Source organism: Microcebus murinus, chromosome 6 (genome assembly GCF_040939455.1).
Source record: "Microcebus murinus isolate Inina chromosome 6, M.murinus_Inina_mat1.0, whole genome shotgun sequence".
NCBI lineage: Eukaryota > Metazoa > Chordata > Mammalia > Primates > Cheirogaleidae > Microcebus > Microcebus murinus.
Window position 1 is genome coordinate 92,166,002 of NC_134109.1, and position 16,882 is coordinate 92,182,883.

At 36.6% G+C, this 16,882-nt stretch overlaps 1 protein-coding gene across 1 annotated transcript; it reads right to left on the reverse strand.

Annotated features, from left to right (window-relative positions):
- Window positions 1–477: 477 nt before the first annotated feature.
- On the reverse strand, window positions 478–14,892 carry RSL24D1 (ribosomal L24 domain containing 1). The gene is made up of 6 exons (XM_012783100.2): window positions 14,744–14,892; window positions 10,933–11,046; window positions 9,165–9,237; window positions 4,207–4,270; window positions 2,130–2,215; window positions 478–915 (listed from the first exon to the last, which is right to left on the reverse strand). Exons 1-6 carry the CDS (start codon window positions 14,822–14,824, stop codon window positions 842–844), a joined length of 492 nt encoding a protein of 163 aa, XP_012638554.1. The 5' UTR covers window positions 14,825–14,892; the 3' UTR covers window positions 478–841.
- Between the last annotated feature and the right edge of the window lie 1,990 nt (window positions 14,893–16,882).

A 16,882-nucleotide genomic window follows, 5' to 3' on the forward strand; every position in this document is an offset into this window, starting at 1 on the left:
AAAATGCAGCATTACTTTTGAAATGGTCTCATTTTATGTACAACTAATGGACAGATGTTCTACCCATAAACTCTATTTTCCAAAAATAATCAGGAGCTTTTATACAGAAAATCACACACAAAAAATTTTCAAAGGCACTGGGATTCCTCTGCTTCTAGATCACTGCTGGGCTAGAAAAATACAGCCTGTTGTACCAGGAATCACAAGTTAGAACTGAGTATACTCCAAAGTGGAAATTACATAGTGCCATTTAGGCAAAGATTATTCAGCTTTCATCATCAACATCCATAGGGAAACCAAGCCAGAACAGTTCAGTATAATTAGGCTTCACAAGAAGAGGCCATTATGCTCTTCTTGTAAGATGCTAATAACCCAAAACAGGAAATACTAATCAAAATAAAAGAGTACTTGAAGCTGATAGTCACAAATTGTTAGTTCCTTGTTGTATCTCCCCTTCTATAACATTAATAAAGAGAATTTTACTGCAAAGAAAATTTTATTTTACATATCACTAGCCAGAATTTTTCTCCTTAGTTATTACACAGATGTTCTCTAGTGCCATTATCCAAATGGCATGACCATTTTGTCCATAATTCATTTCTGTATTTACAAACAGAATTTTCATAATTTACATAAGCACATCTATCAGTGAAGGCTTAACATTGAGATGCAATCTAACATCCATACTATCTGATGTTTTGCAGACAGCAATGTAGGAAATACATTTTTAATCACCTTTCATTTGAGTGACCTTATGTAAAAAATAAATCAATAACTTAGAAGTTCTAGTCTCCAAAGGACACTTTCAAATGTACATATAAAAATGATTACAGTGAGATTTTTAAGAAACATCTTCCATGTCCACATCCTCTTGTAATTGCTGTACCATTTTCTCTTCCAGCTGCTTTCCTTTACCTTTAACAAAAATAAATTTAAAAATTAAAAACTTAATCCAGTGTGTCCTTACAGAATTCATATCAACATTTTATAAAGGATTTTGTATGTTTTGTAATATTATTAGCCATTTCTAAGAAATTTAAAGATAATAATAGCTAAATTTATAAAGGCCTTATCATATTCATGCATAAAGTAAGCACTGTATATACACATATCATTTCACCCTCATAACAACCCCCATTTTAAAGATGACACAACTGAAGCACAAGTACAGATTAACCTGCCCAAGGTCACTCAGCCAGTAAGTCAAGTCAGGCAAAGAGCTGGTATTTAAACATTGGTCATCTAGATTCTAAGGTCCCTGTTCTGGTCACTGTCTACTGTATTATCTACCTCAAACAGGACTACCTAAAAAATTAGATAACAATGATTCACTCATGTTGCTTTCTGAGTATCAGTTAGTATCATCAACATGTTAAACAAATGCTCCAGGATTTTGTCTGTTTTAATAAAATTTTCTACAATAACTCAGGTAGGACCTTTACACAAATCTATTTGACATGTGATTATAGAATTTGACTTTTACTAAGGTTTAGGCAAAACTTCTCTCCCTTTAGCCTGCATAAGTAAATTTCATAATGGATGGTGCCAGCTGAGTAAAAGATCAGTTTTCTAGCACCTCACAAACTACACAAATCAACAACTGCCCAAATGGGTGACTACCAGTAAGTAACATAATCACAAAGAGAAGGCTTTCATATAAAACAGTAGTCCTCAAACCTGAGTATCAGAATCATTTGGAATGCTACTAAACAGAGGCCCAGACTCAAAAGGGCCTGAACCTTTGTATTTATACTAAGTTCCCCAGGTAATTCCAATACCAACCAAAGTTTGAGAACCACTAATAAAAACACTGTCCTTTAATCAGAACATTTATGATGCAAAATCATCCATGAAATTATTACTCAAATCATTTTGCCTAACTTGGGGAAGAATTTAATGAAGAGGAAAAAGAAATACCATTTGCAATAGAGATTGACAGCAACTGGGAAATATACTGAATAAATTATATTTTTATAAACCAAGTCATATCATAAATGTACTTTGAAAGACAACATTTAAATGAAAAAATACCCAAAGTTAATTGGTACCCAATTATACAGACCACAAAAATCTAGATTTTTTCATTTCTCTAACTTAAAACAGAAAAGTCCTGTAAATGCAGTACTTACCTGCAAGAGGCGCTCGGATAAGATGGATGCTTTGTTTGACTTCTTTGATGTCCTGAACTTTCTGTAGTTCTTTATTTTTCTTCAATCTAGGATAAAACATACCAAAACCAAAATTTCAGTTAATAAAACTACAAGAGATATTAATTCACAATACAGCTATTAAATTTCCCTAATTAAGTTGACCACACAAATGGGAAATGGAAACTACACGACTGCCCTTCTGTTCACTCCCTTTTCTTCTCCCCTTCCTCCCCAACCCTCATTCCCAAATGGCAAGCGGTGAACTTAACCTAACAGATATCTACTTTATATTTATTCCGAAATTTAAGGTAAAGTGACCTGTTAAGCCCTTATAGATCTACATTTTCTTCCCTATTGATTCAAATTCAAAAGGATTTTTAGTTCCTAAATAGCTTAAACAGGACTTCTATACTACCACAACTTATTCATTCATCATATCCCTGTACCTAGTCTGGCACAAAATAGGGCTCAATGAACATATTTACTGAGTGAATGCAGGATGTGACTGAAGAAAAGAATTAACAAATCTCAGAGATTAACATTTATTATACACATGTAGTACTCTACTACATGAAACAATCTCTAATTGTCAAAGTGCCCAGATCTTTTCTCCTCAAATAGATAACAGTCTCTGTTATGTAATTAAAAAAAAAAAAAAAATTCAGTAATTACAAAAGCACAAAACACATATGATGGTCTAAAATGCTAACAAACTAGTTCCCAAACATTTAGGCTCCTTTTCTGTAATGCTTTAACATTTTTTAAGCTAGTAAACTGCTGGTACATGCTTCTTTTCTATGACACATTCCACAGTGATTAAAGACCAATGCTCTTGCTCTGAACAAAATAGCTGGCTCCAGGCTGGGGCAGGGGAAGTACAAGATGAGTCTTGAGACATCTTATTAGCCATAAAACAAGAGAGCCCTCAAAGAAAATGAGAAATTGTCAAAATGACACGAGAGCCTGCCTGAAGGAACTGGCAGGGTCAAACTTGGCCCGCTGAGAACATCAAAATAAATAATGACAATAAAAGATTATAACCCACTGAATACCATAAAAATCCATGAATACACATAGACGTGATATGAATAAAGGAGTGTGTTTTTAAAGTGAGGGGAAAGGGAAAGCTCTTTCTTACATGAGAAAGCCAAATAAGAAGTGTAAAAGAAATGATGGAATTAGAAAAACCACCATTTGGTAACAGGAACAATAGTAACTGATTCAGACAAGGCTCTCTAATGGATGCTATTAATAAAACCAAGAGGTACAAGTTGGAAGAGGAACAGGCTTTTGCTCTCAATGAACCTCTCCAAAAATAAGTATTTGTTACAAGGGGAAAAAATTCTCTACTTTCCAGTGGAGAAACTTGACAGACACCTCCTTAAACAAGTGATCAAATGTAACATCACCAGCAAGGTGACACGTGTGCCTCTGACATGATGCACAAGGAGGACACACCATCACTTCTTAAGATTCCTGCCAAAGGTGCCTAGCCAGAAACTAATCATGAGGGAAACATCAGAGGAACCCAAATTGAGAAACATTGTATAAATTAACCCTGCCAGTACTATTCAAAAATGTCACTGTCACGTAAGGTACATGAGAAACTGTTCAGACTAAAGAAGCCTGAAGAGATACGACCACCAAATGTAAAGCATGATCCAGGATTTTCTGTTGCTATAAAGGACATTAACAATTAACGAAATCTAAGCAAGGACTATAAATTATGCAATGTATTACCTCGATGTTAATTTCCTGGCTTTGGTAACCACACTGTGTTTATTTAACAGAATTGTTCTTATTTTGGGGTTATATACACTGAAATATACTTAGAAGGAAAGGGCAATATGTCTTCAACTTACTATACATAGCTGACAAAGATAAAGTAAATGTGGTAAAATGCTAACAATATACAAGAGTTCTTCATATTATCCTTGCAAATTTTTTGTAAGAGTGAAGCTATGTCAAAATAAAAAGTTAAGGAAAAAATATGAATGTCTCTAGATACCTACTATTAATTATCTTTCTAACAGTTACTCTATACAAATATTCATACCTGTTCATTATAAATTTGGCTTGGCGTTTCTGTTTGATCTCTTCAACTCTCTTCATTGCATCAACTACAAAAAAATTCATAAAAGTTAGCAAATTTATGCACATTCAAGCAGCCAGCATGATTATAACCAACGAGTGCTTTAACAAACACTTCTATTTAAATGAAAACATTCATTGTAAAAACAAGCCCTACTGAAAAAGCTGAAGAAAATATATAATCTTGACTAACAGCACTGTCAACTTTCTCTTTCGTAACTATCGCTTCTGGAATTTTTATTCAATAGCAGCCTTTCCTGCTAGTAAGTTTTCCTTCCACTTTAAACTAGCTCATTGCTTTTCAAATTTTATTTTAAAGAGAACTTGGATTATTGGCAACTAATCCCATTCTCAGCTTGTTATCTCCTTGAATAAACACAGCACCTTTCAGGTCATAAACATGTTTTCTTCAAGTGCCTGGGATATGGTCAGCACATGATGAATACTGGTAGAATGAACCAATCAATCAATACTGCCATGTTCTCAATCACTAAAATCCAACAGTTTTGGAAGATGTCTACAGGAGCCCTGGCTATAAGGGAGCTTAATCCAACTATGTTCTAGAATCTGTATCAGCACTGTCCAATATAAGAAAAACCACATAAGTAATTTTAAATTTTTTAGTATATACAAAATAAAGAAAGAGGAATAGGAAGAAATTTAATGACATATTTTATTTAACCCATAAGTCTAAAATACTGTCATTTAACATGTAATCAATACAAAAAATTATTAATGAGAGATTTTATTTCTGTTTTCATAATAACTCTTCAAAATCCAGCATGTATTTTCTATTTATAGCACATCTCAATTCAGACTAGCCACATTACAAGTGCTTAGTACCACTATGGCTAGTGGCTACCATACTAGATACAACTTCTGCTCTAGCTCCTTAAAGTGTAGTCTGTGGATCTAAAGAAGAACAGGACAGCCATATAGTCTTAAAGTATCTCCCCACAATATGCTTATTAATTACAAATAAAATAGTAACTTTCCAGTGGAAAAACTGGGCAGACACCACCTTAACCAAATGATCAAAGTTAATACTGCCAGTAATGGGACTAATGGACAACATGTGTCTCCTGACAAGACACACTAAGATCTCAACATCACGTCTCTGGTGTTCTTGCCTAAAGTGCATTGCCCAAACCTAATCTTGAGGAATCAATGGACAAACCCAGATAAGGGTACCTGGTTCATATTCTTCAAAACTGTGAATGTCATGAAATATCAAGGCAAAGTCCTGAAATGTCAAAGATTAAGAGACTAAAGAGACCTATTCCTACAACTTTTGCAATAAAGTATATTATTGGAATGACTGGAGACATAGGAATAGGTTTGCAATTAGATAATAATATTTTATCAATGTTAATTTCTTGATTTTAATAATTACATTGTAGTTATATGGCAGAATGTTCTTTTTGGAAATACACATTAAGCTATTTAGGGATAAAGAAGCATTATGTATATTTAAACAGTTTAGAAAAAAATTATATACTGAAGGAAGAAAGGAAGGGCAGGAGAGGGAAAGGAGAGACAGGGAAAAAGAAAGTTAATTTAATAAAATATTAACATTCAGAGAATCTGGTTGAAGGGTATCAGAGAATTTTACTCCTGCAACTTTTCTGTAAAGTCTGAAATTAAGCCAAAATAAAAACTTTTTTAAAAATGTAGTCTGGGGCAGGGCATGGTGGCTCACGCCTGTAATCCTAGCACTCTGGGAGGCCGAGGCGGCAGGATTGCTCCAGGTCAGGAATTCAAAACCAGCCTGACCAAGAGCGAGACCCTGTCTCTTCTATAAATAGAAAGAAATTAATTGGCCAACTAATATATATAGAAAAAATTAGCCAGGCATGGTGGCACATGCCTGTAGTCACAGCTACTCAGGAGGCTGAGGCAGGAGGATTGCTTGAGCCCAGGAGTTTGAGGTTGCTGTGAGCTAGTCTGACGCCACGGCACTCACTCTAGCCTGGGCAACAGTGAGACTCTGTCTCAAAAAAAAAAATGTAGTCTGGGACCAGTAAAATTGTCATCACCTGGGAGCTTGTTAGAAATGCAAAATCTCAGGCCCCACAGACCTACAGTATCTGAATCTGCATTTTAACAAAATCATCCAGGAGGATCCACAGGACCTCTGATATTAAAATGAGTACTACAGCTGGCTCACGCCTGAAATCCCAGCACTTCGGGAGGCCGATGCAGGAAGATCGCTTGAGAACAGGAATTTGAGACCAGCCTGGGCAACATAGCAAGACTCCATCTCTACAAAAAATCTTTTTAAAAAATTTAGCCAGGCATGGTGGCACGCTCATATAGTCCTAGGTGCTCAGGAGGCTGAGGCAGGAGGACTGCTTGACCCCAGGAGTTAAAAGGGTTACACTGAGCTGTGACCAAACCACTGCACTCCAGCGTGGGTGACAGAGTAAGACCTCACCAAGAAAGCAAAGGAAGGAAAAGGCAGGGAAAGGCAAAGGGAAGAAAAGAAAAAAGAAAATGTCAACTATACATTTGTATATGGTACAGCTTAGAATTAATAATATGCTGGATATATAACTTTTTTTTCTTTCTTTGCCTTTTAGTAAAAATGGTAAGGACAAGTTCTAGTACTCAGAAGCATTTCTACACCTTAAGGTTAAGCATAAGGGAAACAAACACAAGTGGCAGGTACATTCTTTCTAAAGAATAATATACTGTATTTCCAAACATTCCAGAAGACTGAAACATTTTGAATGTAAAAAGCATCTGATACACATTAAAAATTGGTCTGCAATATAGAGAGATACGAGAGATAAAACAAACTATTCTTCCTAGTATTCTTGCTTCTGAAGTTCTACTACTACTATTTCTGTGTACATCAGCACCTTAACAATTGCACCTAAGAGCAACTGAGGACAGGTTCAATCCACATCCTCACACAATTCAATAATGTAAGCAATGGATATAGAATACTGTCAACAGATTAGTTTATAGACAAAATGATACTGAAACATAAGGGGTGTGGGGAATCAACAAATCTCTCAGAAGGTTAATATATGTTTCTGGAACACTACTGATGACATTTATTAATTACATAAAACAGCAGGAAACAATCTGAAGTTCCAAAAGACTCTCATACTTGTCTACCCAGCAGATCATCTTCAAAAAATCTAATTTTAGGATCCCAATACAAAAGGATAACAAAATCCATGCAGAAAAAAATCAATAGAGCATTGCTTCTTACACAATTTACAGATGTATAAATAAGATGGGCAAGGGAACGAGAGCCTGTGATAATACCTGAACTAATTATCACCTAACAAAAACAATAAAATAGGAATACTCAGTAAAATGTACCCAGAGGGCAGGTACCATGTGTGACCTGTGCCTCTTTGTACGCTACAGGCAGAGCTTAATAAATGTAAAGTGAGTCAAAATAAATTAAGAACTGCAGAGAACATCACTATTAAAGCATACAAAGTCTTACAGAACACAGCAGTATTTCTCAAGAGCAATGTAAATGACATGAAAGCAGCATGGAGGGTCATAGTAACTGAATATCCACATATCACTAAAATGGGACAGGTACCTCAATTTCAATATCAAATTGAATATCTACCAAATAAAAGTAGCTATAAAATATGTAAAAAATAATCTTGAGCTGCTGTGCTCAAGTAGTAACATAAAAACAAAACAAAGGCTAAAATGAAATAAAACTAAATAGGGTCCAGAAATGCTTTAGGACATTCCAATAATGTCCTTGATAAGAGTACCTTTTAGAATCAATTTAAGAATCCTATGAAGTTAATCTCTTTAGAAATCCTCACCAAATTATAAACCCATAAAAATTAACTGCTTTTCATAAAGTAACTTTTCTTCTAACTGTAAAACAGAAGGGAAAGATCTTATTGAAAGAAAAAGCGAGGCAGGGGGAGTGGAGGAAGGAAAAGAGGAAAGGGGGAGAAAAACCAAAGGGCAGAATACTCAGGGCAACGTGGAAAAGGGAATTCCAAATCTGGACTCTAACTTCTCCACAAGGTCCAGGAAGATAAAGCGTTAGAAGGTGTCAAATACTACCACAAAGGTCCACAACTTTTCAATTCCTCCCCTGAAATCTTGTGACTCACCTGGGAAAAGGTGTTGAAAGGGATGCCTACCTATGATCCATCAGGAGAGTGATAAAGTTTGTGGAATTCTAAGCCTTAGAGACTCTGGTTACTAAGCCAAATCATGCCCACATTCAATACTAGAAATGCTTAAGAACAGCATACAAACAGCCCTGGGAGGAAGAAAAGTCAGGGCCAAAGGCCTTAAACACACAGGAACATAGCAGAATCTATAAGCTAGCTCTAGACACTAACATTACACATGGGACTCTTTTCAGTAAAGTCTCTGCCTACATCAGGGAAAAAAAAAGATATTTATTGCTTTGAATTTCAGTAGCTTATAATTTCATTTTTACCTAAACCAAGCAGTTCGAAGTTCTCTTAGAAAATTTGTAATGATCATCTTAAGTGCTACACTTTTTAATTTTAAAGAAACCGATAAATTTCATAAGGTTTACAGAATACAACTTATACCCCTTAACTAGATCTAAACTTATAAAGTACATTAGGTTTTGTGTCTATTTTAACTGTGTTACACTCACACCAAAACTTTTCCATTTCTATTTTTTTCAGACTTTTGTATGTTTTTACATCTTTGGGTGGGCACTTCAAGTAGTACCAAATTTAATAATAATATTTTTATAATGGGTACACCAACCAATTCTGAAAAGGGTTTAGGATAGCTTCTAATAAAAGATATACATACAACAAAATTATTAAAATGAAGATAAAAGAATAAAAGCCAAGCAATGAAAATGAGAAATTTAATATTTAAACAACAAACCAGTAATATCCCAAATCAGTCTCCCCTGAAAATTCCTTTTATTTCCTTGTGACTTACTAGTTTTACTCCATAGCTCTCTCTGGTATTTGACAGGTTCATTTCTACGTTTTTCAAATTCAAATGAATTATCCTGTAAGAGGAAACAGAGGGGGTAAAAATATGGTTTTAAGAAAGGAAACATTTCTTAAAACGTCCTCCTTTTCACAAGAGTTCCAAGTGAACATGGATTAACGTCTCCTCCCCACCCCCCAGGATGATCTCAGAGAATACAGATTTTCAAAGTTTTTTTCCTTTATATACCTCCATGTATAAGACAGCCTACTGAAAACATCTCTCCATATACAGGTGATTCTCAAATGGAGAGGAGAGTATCATTCCCATCCCTCAGAGGGCAATATAACAATCATGGGGATTACAAAACAAACTGGAAAAGCTTCCTCAATTTCCCATCCCCAGATAAGACTCACAGCCAAAAAATTTTTTATTAGGTTGAACCATATGAAATTGCGATTTTTCACACATTAAAGCCAAATATCAAGAATTTCATATGGCTCAAGCTAAATACCTATCTGCTACAACAAAAAGGCGGGAAATAATATGTAACTTCAAATAAATGTGGTGCTACCCTGAAGGATATAAGATTTGCTCTGCATTTCTTCAGGTTCCCTCCAAATACTGATTACCTCTCTCGTGGTGGGTATTTTGACAATCATTGATCCTATTAACCCAAAAACATGCAAAGCAATTTGGGAAAAGCTACAGATATCTCTTGGTTTTCAAACCTATCTGACATAGGCATATAGAATAGTATTAACTCTGTAATTAGCTATTTCTTTCATATACACACACCTTTGTTCAGACCACAATAACCTCAAAACAAGGTAACTAGTAATCAGCATATAACTGCGACTGGCATTCTTTCTGCACTCATGCAGCTGCCACTGGCATTTGGGGTGCTATGCTTCTTCTCACCCAGACTGAAAATTGTATGTCTGACAATTATTGTGATTTGGCCTTGCATCTTGTCAAATAATCTTTATTTCATTGAAAAGCTCTCGTTAAGGAAGCCACAGAAGGGCTTCATGGCAAATGCTTGTAGATACTGTCCTTTAGCAGTAGAGAGGTGGGAGAGAGGACATAGGTTTTGGGGGAAAGGGAGGCCATGGACAGAGGGGATAGATTAAAAGAGCTTTCCTCCCTCAAAAGTAGCCTGTGCTGAAGCATTCCTCTCCTCCCTTTACAGGGATCAAATACGGACAAGCTTCAATAGATCCTGTTATCAATTTAATAATAGCAATATGATGGTGAGGGCTCCCCCCATGAAATTCCCTCACCCCTTGACTTCCTTATTCCCCTTCACACCAACACTACTAACTAATCTCTCTGCTCTTAGACACAAAATTCTGCTAAAGAAATCTAGAAACTGATAAATGAGTCTATTACAAACCTCTTCTAAGTCCTCACTGCTGTCCTCATCTAATCTCTTAACTTCCTCTCAAAACCCTTGAGTAGAAATTTCTAACTTCACCCCAATCCATTTAAATGATTTTCCTCTTTGTTTGCAGGAGCTGAAAATAGTTTTCTGACAATAAAAAAAAATCACTTCTATAAAACTGGACTGAGAATTTTTTTCCCTTTTCAGAATTCTACAGAATTATGGTTTTCAAGATCATGTGAGAATGAAATTATTTCCATAGCCAAAAACAAATAAAGCATTTGCCAATCATATTACAGGAAGTTTTGTTATAATTAAATCACATACACCCTCCAAAAAATTAAAATTCTGAAAAATGTAAAAACCATACTGTCAGCTAACTATACTCACCACTGTAAGCTCTTTACCGGCTGCTTTCCGGAAGGCTTTAGTCCACCTGACCTTGCGAGGATTGCGCTTCTTTTTAAAGTTTTTATGACATTTGGATTTACAAAATCTGAACACCTACAAGAAAAGTAAGTTAAAAATATTGAAAAGTCAACATTAGAAATTGTTCTAGCATATTACCCCTGCTAGACAAAAAATACTATAAAGCCTGAGAAATGACAATGGTTCTCACTCACAATTCCTTCTACTTACTCACAACACCATTTAGAAATGTGTAAGACATTAGATTAAAAGGAAACTGAATTCTTTTTTGACCAGCAAATGTCATCCCAACTAAAGGCTCAGGGTCCTTAAAAAAATGGTTAAAAACTACTAATCATTTTTATAGAATAACAGTAAAACCTTACAATCATCTTGAATAAAAAGAATAATTTAAAGTTATTTTAAGTCCCTTCTCAATTCAGGATAATTTTCAAAATTCACTTTCTATATACCACAATGGGATAAAAGTTTCAAACAATCATTCTGAAATTTCCTTTTAGTCTTTTTTCTTGTTAAAGCACAATATACTTTTAAAAGCAATTAAAAATGACAACAGATTTGTTTTCTAAAGTATTTATTCACAGATATAGTAAGATTCTTTATTACTTTAATTCTCCACCTTTATCCCAAAAGATCTAAGCCTTCAGTGCTAACTTACAACTTAATAATGCTTCACTGTGTTCCTGAAATGGCTTACTGGGACTCATTTTATAAAACTAAAATGCATTATTTTGTTACTCTGTAATATCTTAGAACACACTGTAATTTGTTTATGTTACTGGAGGAAATGTGAAGAGAAAAAGTAATTCTTTCAGGTTTATGAATCTTGGCAAAGAAAATTAAGTGTAATTATCTTACCTAAAAGGTGTGACCCGTAATAAAATAGATCAAAATAAACAGTATAAACATTTCAAACCAAGGAAAGTTGTATATATATTACATATCATAATACTTTTTACCATATATGTACGTTGTTCTATGGGGAACTTCAAGCAGGTCACTACACACAGGACAGTTCCCTTAGAAACTGACAATATCAGTTTAATCTGATCTAGATCCATGCCTCCAGGATAGCCTTCTCCTAAGAGACTGGAGTGAAAGCATGTCTATAACCCTGAGTTAATTTCAAATAGACTAGGAAAATATGAGAACTACTATAGCCTCCTAGAGAGTAACCTACTATGAAATCTTTATTGGTAAATTTCATCTGAGTATTTTCAGCCCAAAATACTGCTAACCTCTTTAAGTAAAAGTTTCCTAAATTTCATACCTACTAGATAACCCTAAGCAAATCTCCATTTCTGAGATCTAATGAGAGCACTGAACTTGTTCTGGATCTTCTCAATTCCAAACAGAGACAATGACAAGTCTAATTGGTTATTATCTGAAAAGCACAAAGAAGAATCTGAAGAGACTGGTGTCACTGGAGGTGTGAAGGACATTCAATCAGCAAATAAGGAGTATCTACTATGTGCCTGATTAGGTGCTAGGAATATAAGAATTAATCAAAGCATGGTTCCCTGTCTTGGAAAGCTTAGTCTAGCAACGTGGTAAGTCTCACTTTGGGAACCAAAAAAAGATCAACATCAGACTAGGATATCAACAATGGGATAAAGCTATAATCATGTAAAAGTAATTTGTAAACACTTATGAAGAAGTGGCTAAAACTACAGAGGGGTAGGTAGTGGATGGATTATGTGTAAGGCAAAGCTTCTGAGGCTCAAGTTTCCCTTTTAATCTAGTCAGTCTTCAACATGCAAACAAATGACCCATCATCATACCCTGGCCTCAAAGTTGTTCAGACTTTTCTTATTCCACTAATTCAACAAACATTTATTAAGGCCTCATTAAAATTGTAGATATTCTCCCTGTTTGCAAAGTATGTGAAAATATGGAGCATTAGCACTAATTCTACCTTTAAGAAACCATATAAGAAGAGTAAAGAGGTGAGATTGCTATGAAAGACAGTCTTAAAAGCTAAGAGAATAAAGACAGAAAGACTAGGTAAGAGACTATAAAAGTGGCAAGTGCCTAATGTGATCCAGGACAGGAGGACAGAAGGAAGGCAAAGACACCACCATCCTTGCAGAAGCAGAATGGATAGGACTTGTTAATTGGATACAAAAGGTGAAAGATTCAAATATAACTCTCAAGTTTCTAGTAAACCATCTAGGCACAATGGTATTAATTCAGAGAGCAAAAAGATATGATGTATAATAAGGAATTCTCTTTCATTAGGCTCACTGTTAGGTGCAAGCAGGATTTCCCCATCCAATGGAAAACTCAGATCAGGAGCTGAGGAGATACAGATTTGGCAGAAAAGATGAGACACTTGTTCTTTGTTAGTGTTTCAGGACCCCTACTTCTTCCTATTTCCCCCATCACTCTGTTCTGGATCCGCTGGTCTTCCTCAGGCCAAGCTGATTTCCAACTAACATAACACTGTCCTTGTTAAATTTCCTCATCAAATTGAACTTCCACTGTGTCTACAAAAACAATACCCAGATCTCAATAGCTCCCACAATCTGTTCTAATTCCAATACTCAGCTGGGCAAAATCATAAAATCATGATGATCAGATCATTTACAAAATCACACTGCCCACTGTGAATTAGACCCCAACCTGGCAACCTTTTTGTTCATTTTTATAAATTTCTTATCATGCTCCTTAAGCAAGTATTCAACACATCCTACATGCTCTTTTAAGTTTTTAAACATAGTTCTGAGCCCTTTCAACTGGATCTCTTGTTCCTAATTTAATTAGGTAATAGACCTTTGGTCTATTACAGAGATACAAGGTGATGAAGTCAGACATGTTATTCTTTGGTATGTAAAAAATCACCTTGTTAAATGTACAGATTATTAGATCCTCCACTCAAAGATTCCAACTCAATAGATCTGATGGAAATCAAGAGTCTGAATTTTTAACAAATGCCCATTAATTCAGAAGCAAATGTGAGAGAGATCAAATTCTGAGAAACAATGTGTTTCTCTGAGAAACAGAGGAATGGGATTCATTCTGATATGAGAAAGCAAATTAATACACCATTCAAAAACTCTTTCACAACTTGGCCTCATATCTATTAGTTACATTTGTAGGTTTATTATATTTGTATTTGTAGCCCTACCCCAAGCCTCTATCATTTACAATCCAGTCACTTCCTCAAACAGATGTAATTGCTCTGTTCTGTGCCTGTGTTCACAATGTCCTTTGCTTGCACCCAGAATGCCCTCTCCTCTCTTTCTCCCGCGAAATTCAAGATCCAGGATAAATGTCCCCTTTATTCTGAGTCTTTGCAGCCTCTCTAACTCACCTTAACTAACTCACTAAGTTTCTCAACGGTAACTTAATACATAACCCTACTATTAGAACATACGCAACACTTCTAAGCAACCTCTACACCTTGGTCTGGACTGGGAATACGTTCAACAAAATAACACTGGAATCGAGAACTTGGCCCATGTACAAGAGTAGCCAAACAGCCCCCACAGACCCCCCGATTCCTGGTGGGCGCTGGCTGGGACTGCTCCTGAATCTCATCACAGCCAATCCTAACGGTGTCCCGGTGGCCAGCTCCGCTACGGATGCAGGCAGGAAAAACTCCCAAAGTAAGAGACTGATGCCGGAGTACCCCGCCGAGCCACCCTCCCACAAGAGCAGCGCGGGGATCCCGGGCCAACTCCGGCAGGCGCAGAAGAACCCGGCGCCCAACCGGCGCGCCCAGGGCCCGCGGGAGGGCGGCTGGCGCGCGCGTTGGCCTCGGCCGCCTCACCTTGCAATCGTTGCGGACGAACATCATGCCGTGGCCAGGGTAGATTGGCCCCGAACAGAAATAACACTTCTCGATACGCATGTTGAACCCGCGTGGGGCCCCACCGACCAAACGCCACACTTGAGAGGAAGTGACGTCACGCGACGACCGGAAGTGATTCTCTCCCCCCCCCTCCCTGACCCGGAAAAGGCGAGCGTCCTCGGCTCCTGCGGGTCCGTAAGACGCAATCCGTACGTGACGGTGCCTCCTAGAGGTGCCGCTGATAAACGCGCTGCTGTTTGGCGCAGGCGCAGAGCCGCAGACGAGGCCTTTTGGTTCTTATTCTGGGAAATAATTTCTCTCAGCTCCTCTCTATACGCTGATATTTACCCATGTTTCATATATCTTATGTTTGGTTTGTGCTTTGCCCCAGGGGGCTCTCCACATTATTGGCCTGTCTCTAAGAACTCATTTTTCCACTGCCTGCCCCAGATCAGCCCCGGATTCCGCTCCCACGCGGACTAGCCGGGCGTAAGCAGCGAGAACCTGCAGTCCCACTTTGCTTTGAACATTGCAGTGAGAACAGTTGAGCCGCTAAGGCTCTGCGGACTTTATCGGTGATTTTTTTTTTTTTTTTTTAAATCCTGTAGTCCCAGCACTTTGGGAGGTCAAGACGGGAAGATCGCTTGAGACCCTAGTTTGAGACCAGCCTGGGCAACATAATGATACCCTTTCTGTACAAAAAATAGAAAAATTAGCCGGGTGTGGCGGCTTTAGTCCCAGTTACCTGGGAGGCTGAGGCAGGAGGCTCATTAAGCCCAGGGGTTTGAGGCTGCTGTGAGCTACTGTTGGGCCACTGCCCTTTAGCCCTGGCAGGAGTGAGATGAGATCTTGTCTCTTAAAAAATAGACACATACAAACACACACACACAAATTGGTGTTCACCTTTTTCCTTTCTCCCCATTTCAATTAATATACATATTTGGTAAACAAACATTTTCACAGGAAACTAAAGTTCCCTCCCCAGTCTTTCAGTCTTCCTCCTCAGTGGCAAACAGTTCTTGTTATTACCTATCAGAGATTTTCTGTGCTTAGACAGACATGTATTTGTGTGTGCGCCTGTCTCTACTCCCTCTTATTTTTTATAACACTAATGAACATGCCCTTAACCCTTTTCTGCATCTTGCTGTGTCTCCACCAGAACGTGAGCTCCGTAGGGGCAGGGATTTTGGTTTGTTTGGTTTACAGCTATATCCCCAGCATCTAGAATAGTTCTTGGCACATAATAGACATTAAATACATATTTTATTATGGTTATTTAACATTCTTTTTCATAGTTGTATGTATGCCATTGTATAACATTCCTATCTTTGGCATAATAAGCATTCATACTGATGCTTTTTTTTTTTCAAAAGAGTTTGTATATAACTGGGCAGAAGATATAATTTTAAATTTTGGTAGATAATACTAAATAGTCTTCCAAAAGTTTTTTTAGCAATTAGCTCTCAACAACCAATAAGATGCCTATTTCACAACACTCCTGTTAAAAGTGATCTTTGTCAACCTGAGGTGAAAATATATTTCATAATTATTTCATCTTTCATTTATGTAATTATAAACGAGATTAAGAATGATCTTTTACAATGTTAGAAGTCTTTTTTTTTCTGCGAATTGCCTATTAATGTCCTTACAGAGTTTTCTCTTGTGTTGTTGATTTTTAACAGCACTTTACATATTAAGGTTAGCTCTTTACTGACATGCATTTGGAAATTATTTCCCAATTTATCAATATACCAATTGCTTATGGTATTATGGTTTTATTTGTATATATTCAGATTTATACAGTCTTTTATGGTTTTGGATTTTTGTATTTTCCTTTGAACTGCATTTCCCACTCCAAAACTGTTTTTCAAATATTTTTCTCTTACATTTTGTAGTGTCACTTTCCACATTTGAATTTTCAACTGATATGGAATTATAAATGATATAGGATTCCAGTGTTTTTCCCCCAATACCATATATGTTGTGTAAGACATCCTTTTCCCAATTGATTCAAAATGTCACTTCTCTATGGATCTGTCTCTGGACTCTGCTTTGTTCCATTGTTTTACCTACTTATGTGCCAGTTCCCAAATGTGTAAATTGTTGTAATTTCTTAAA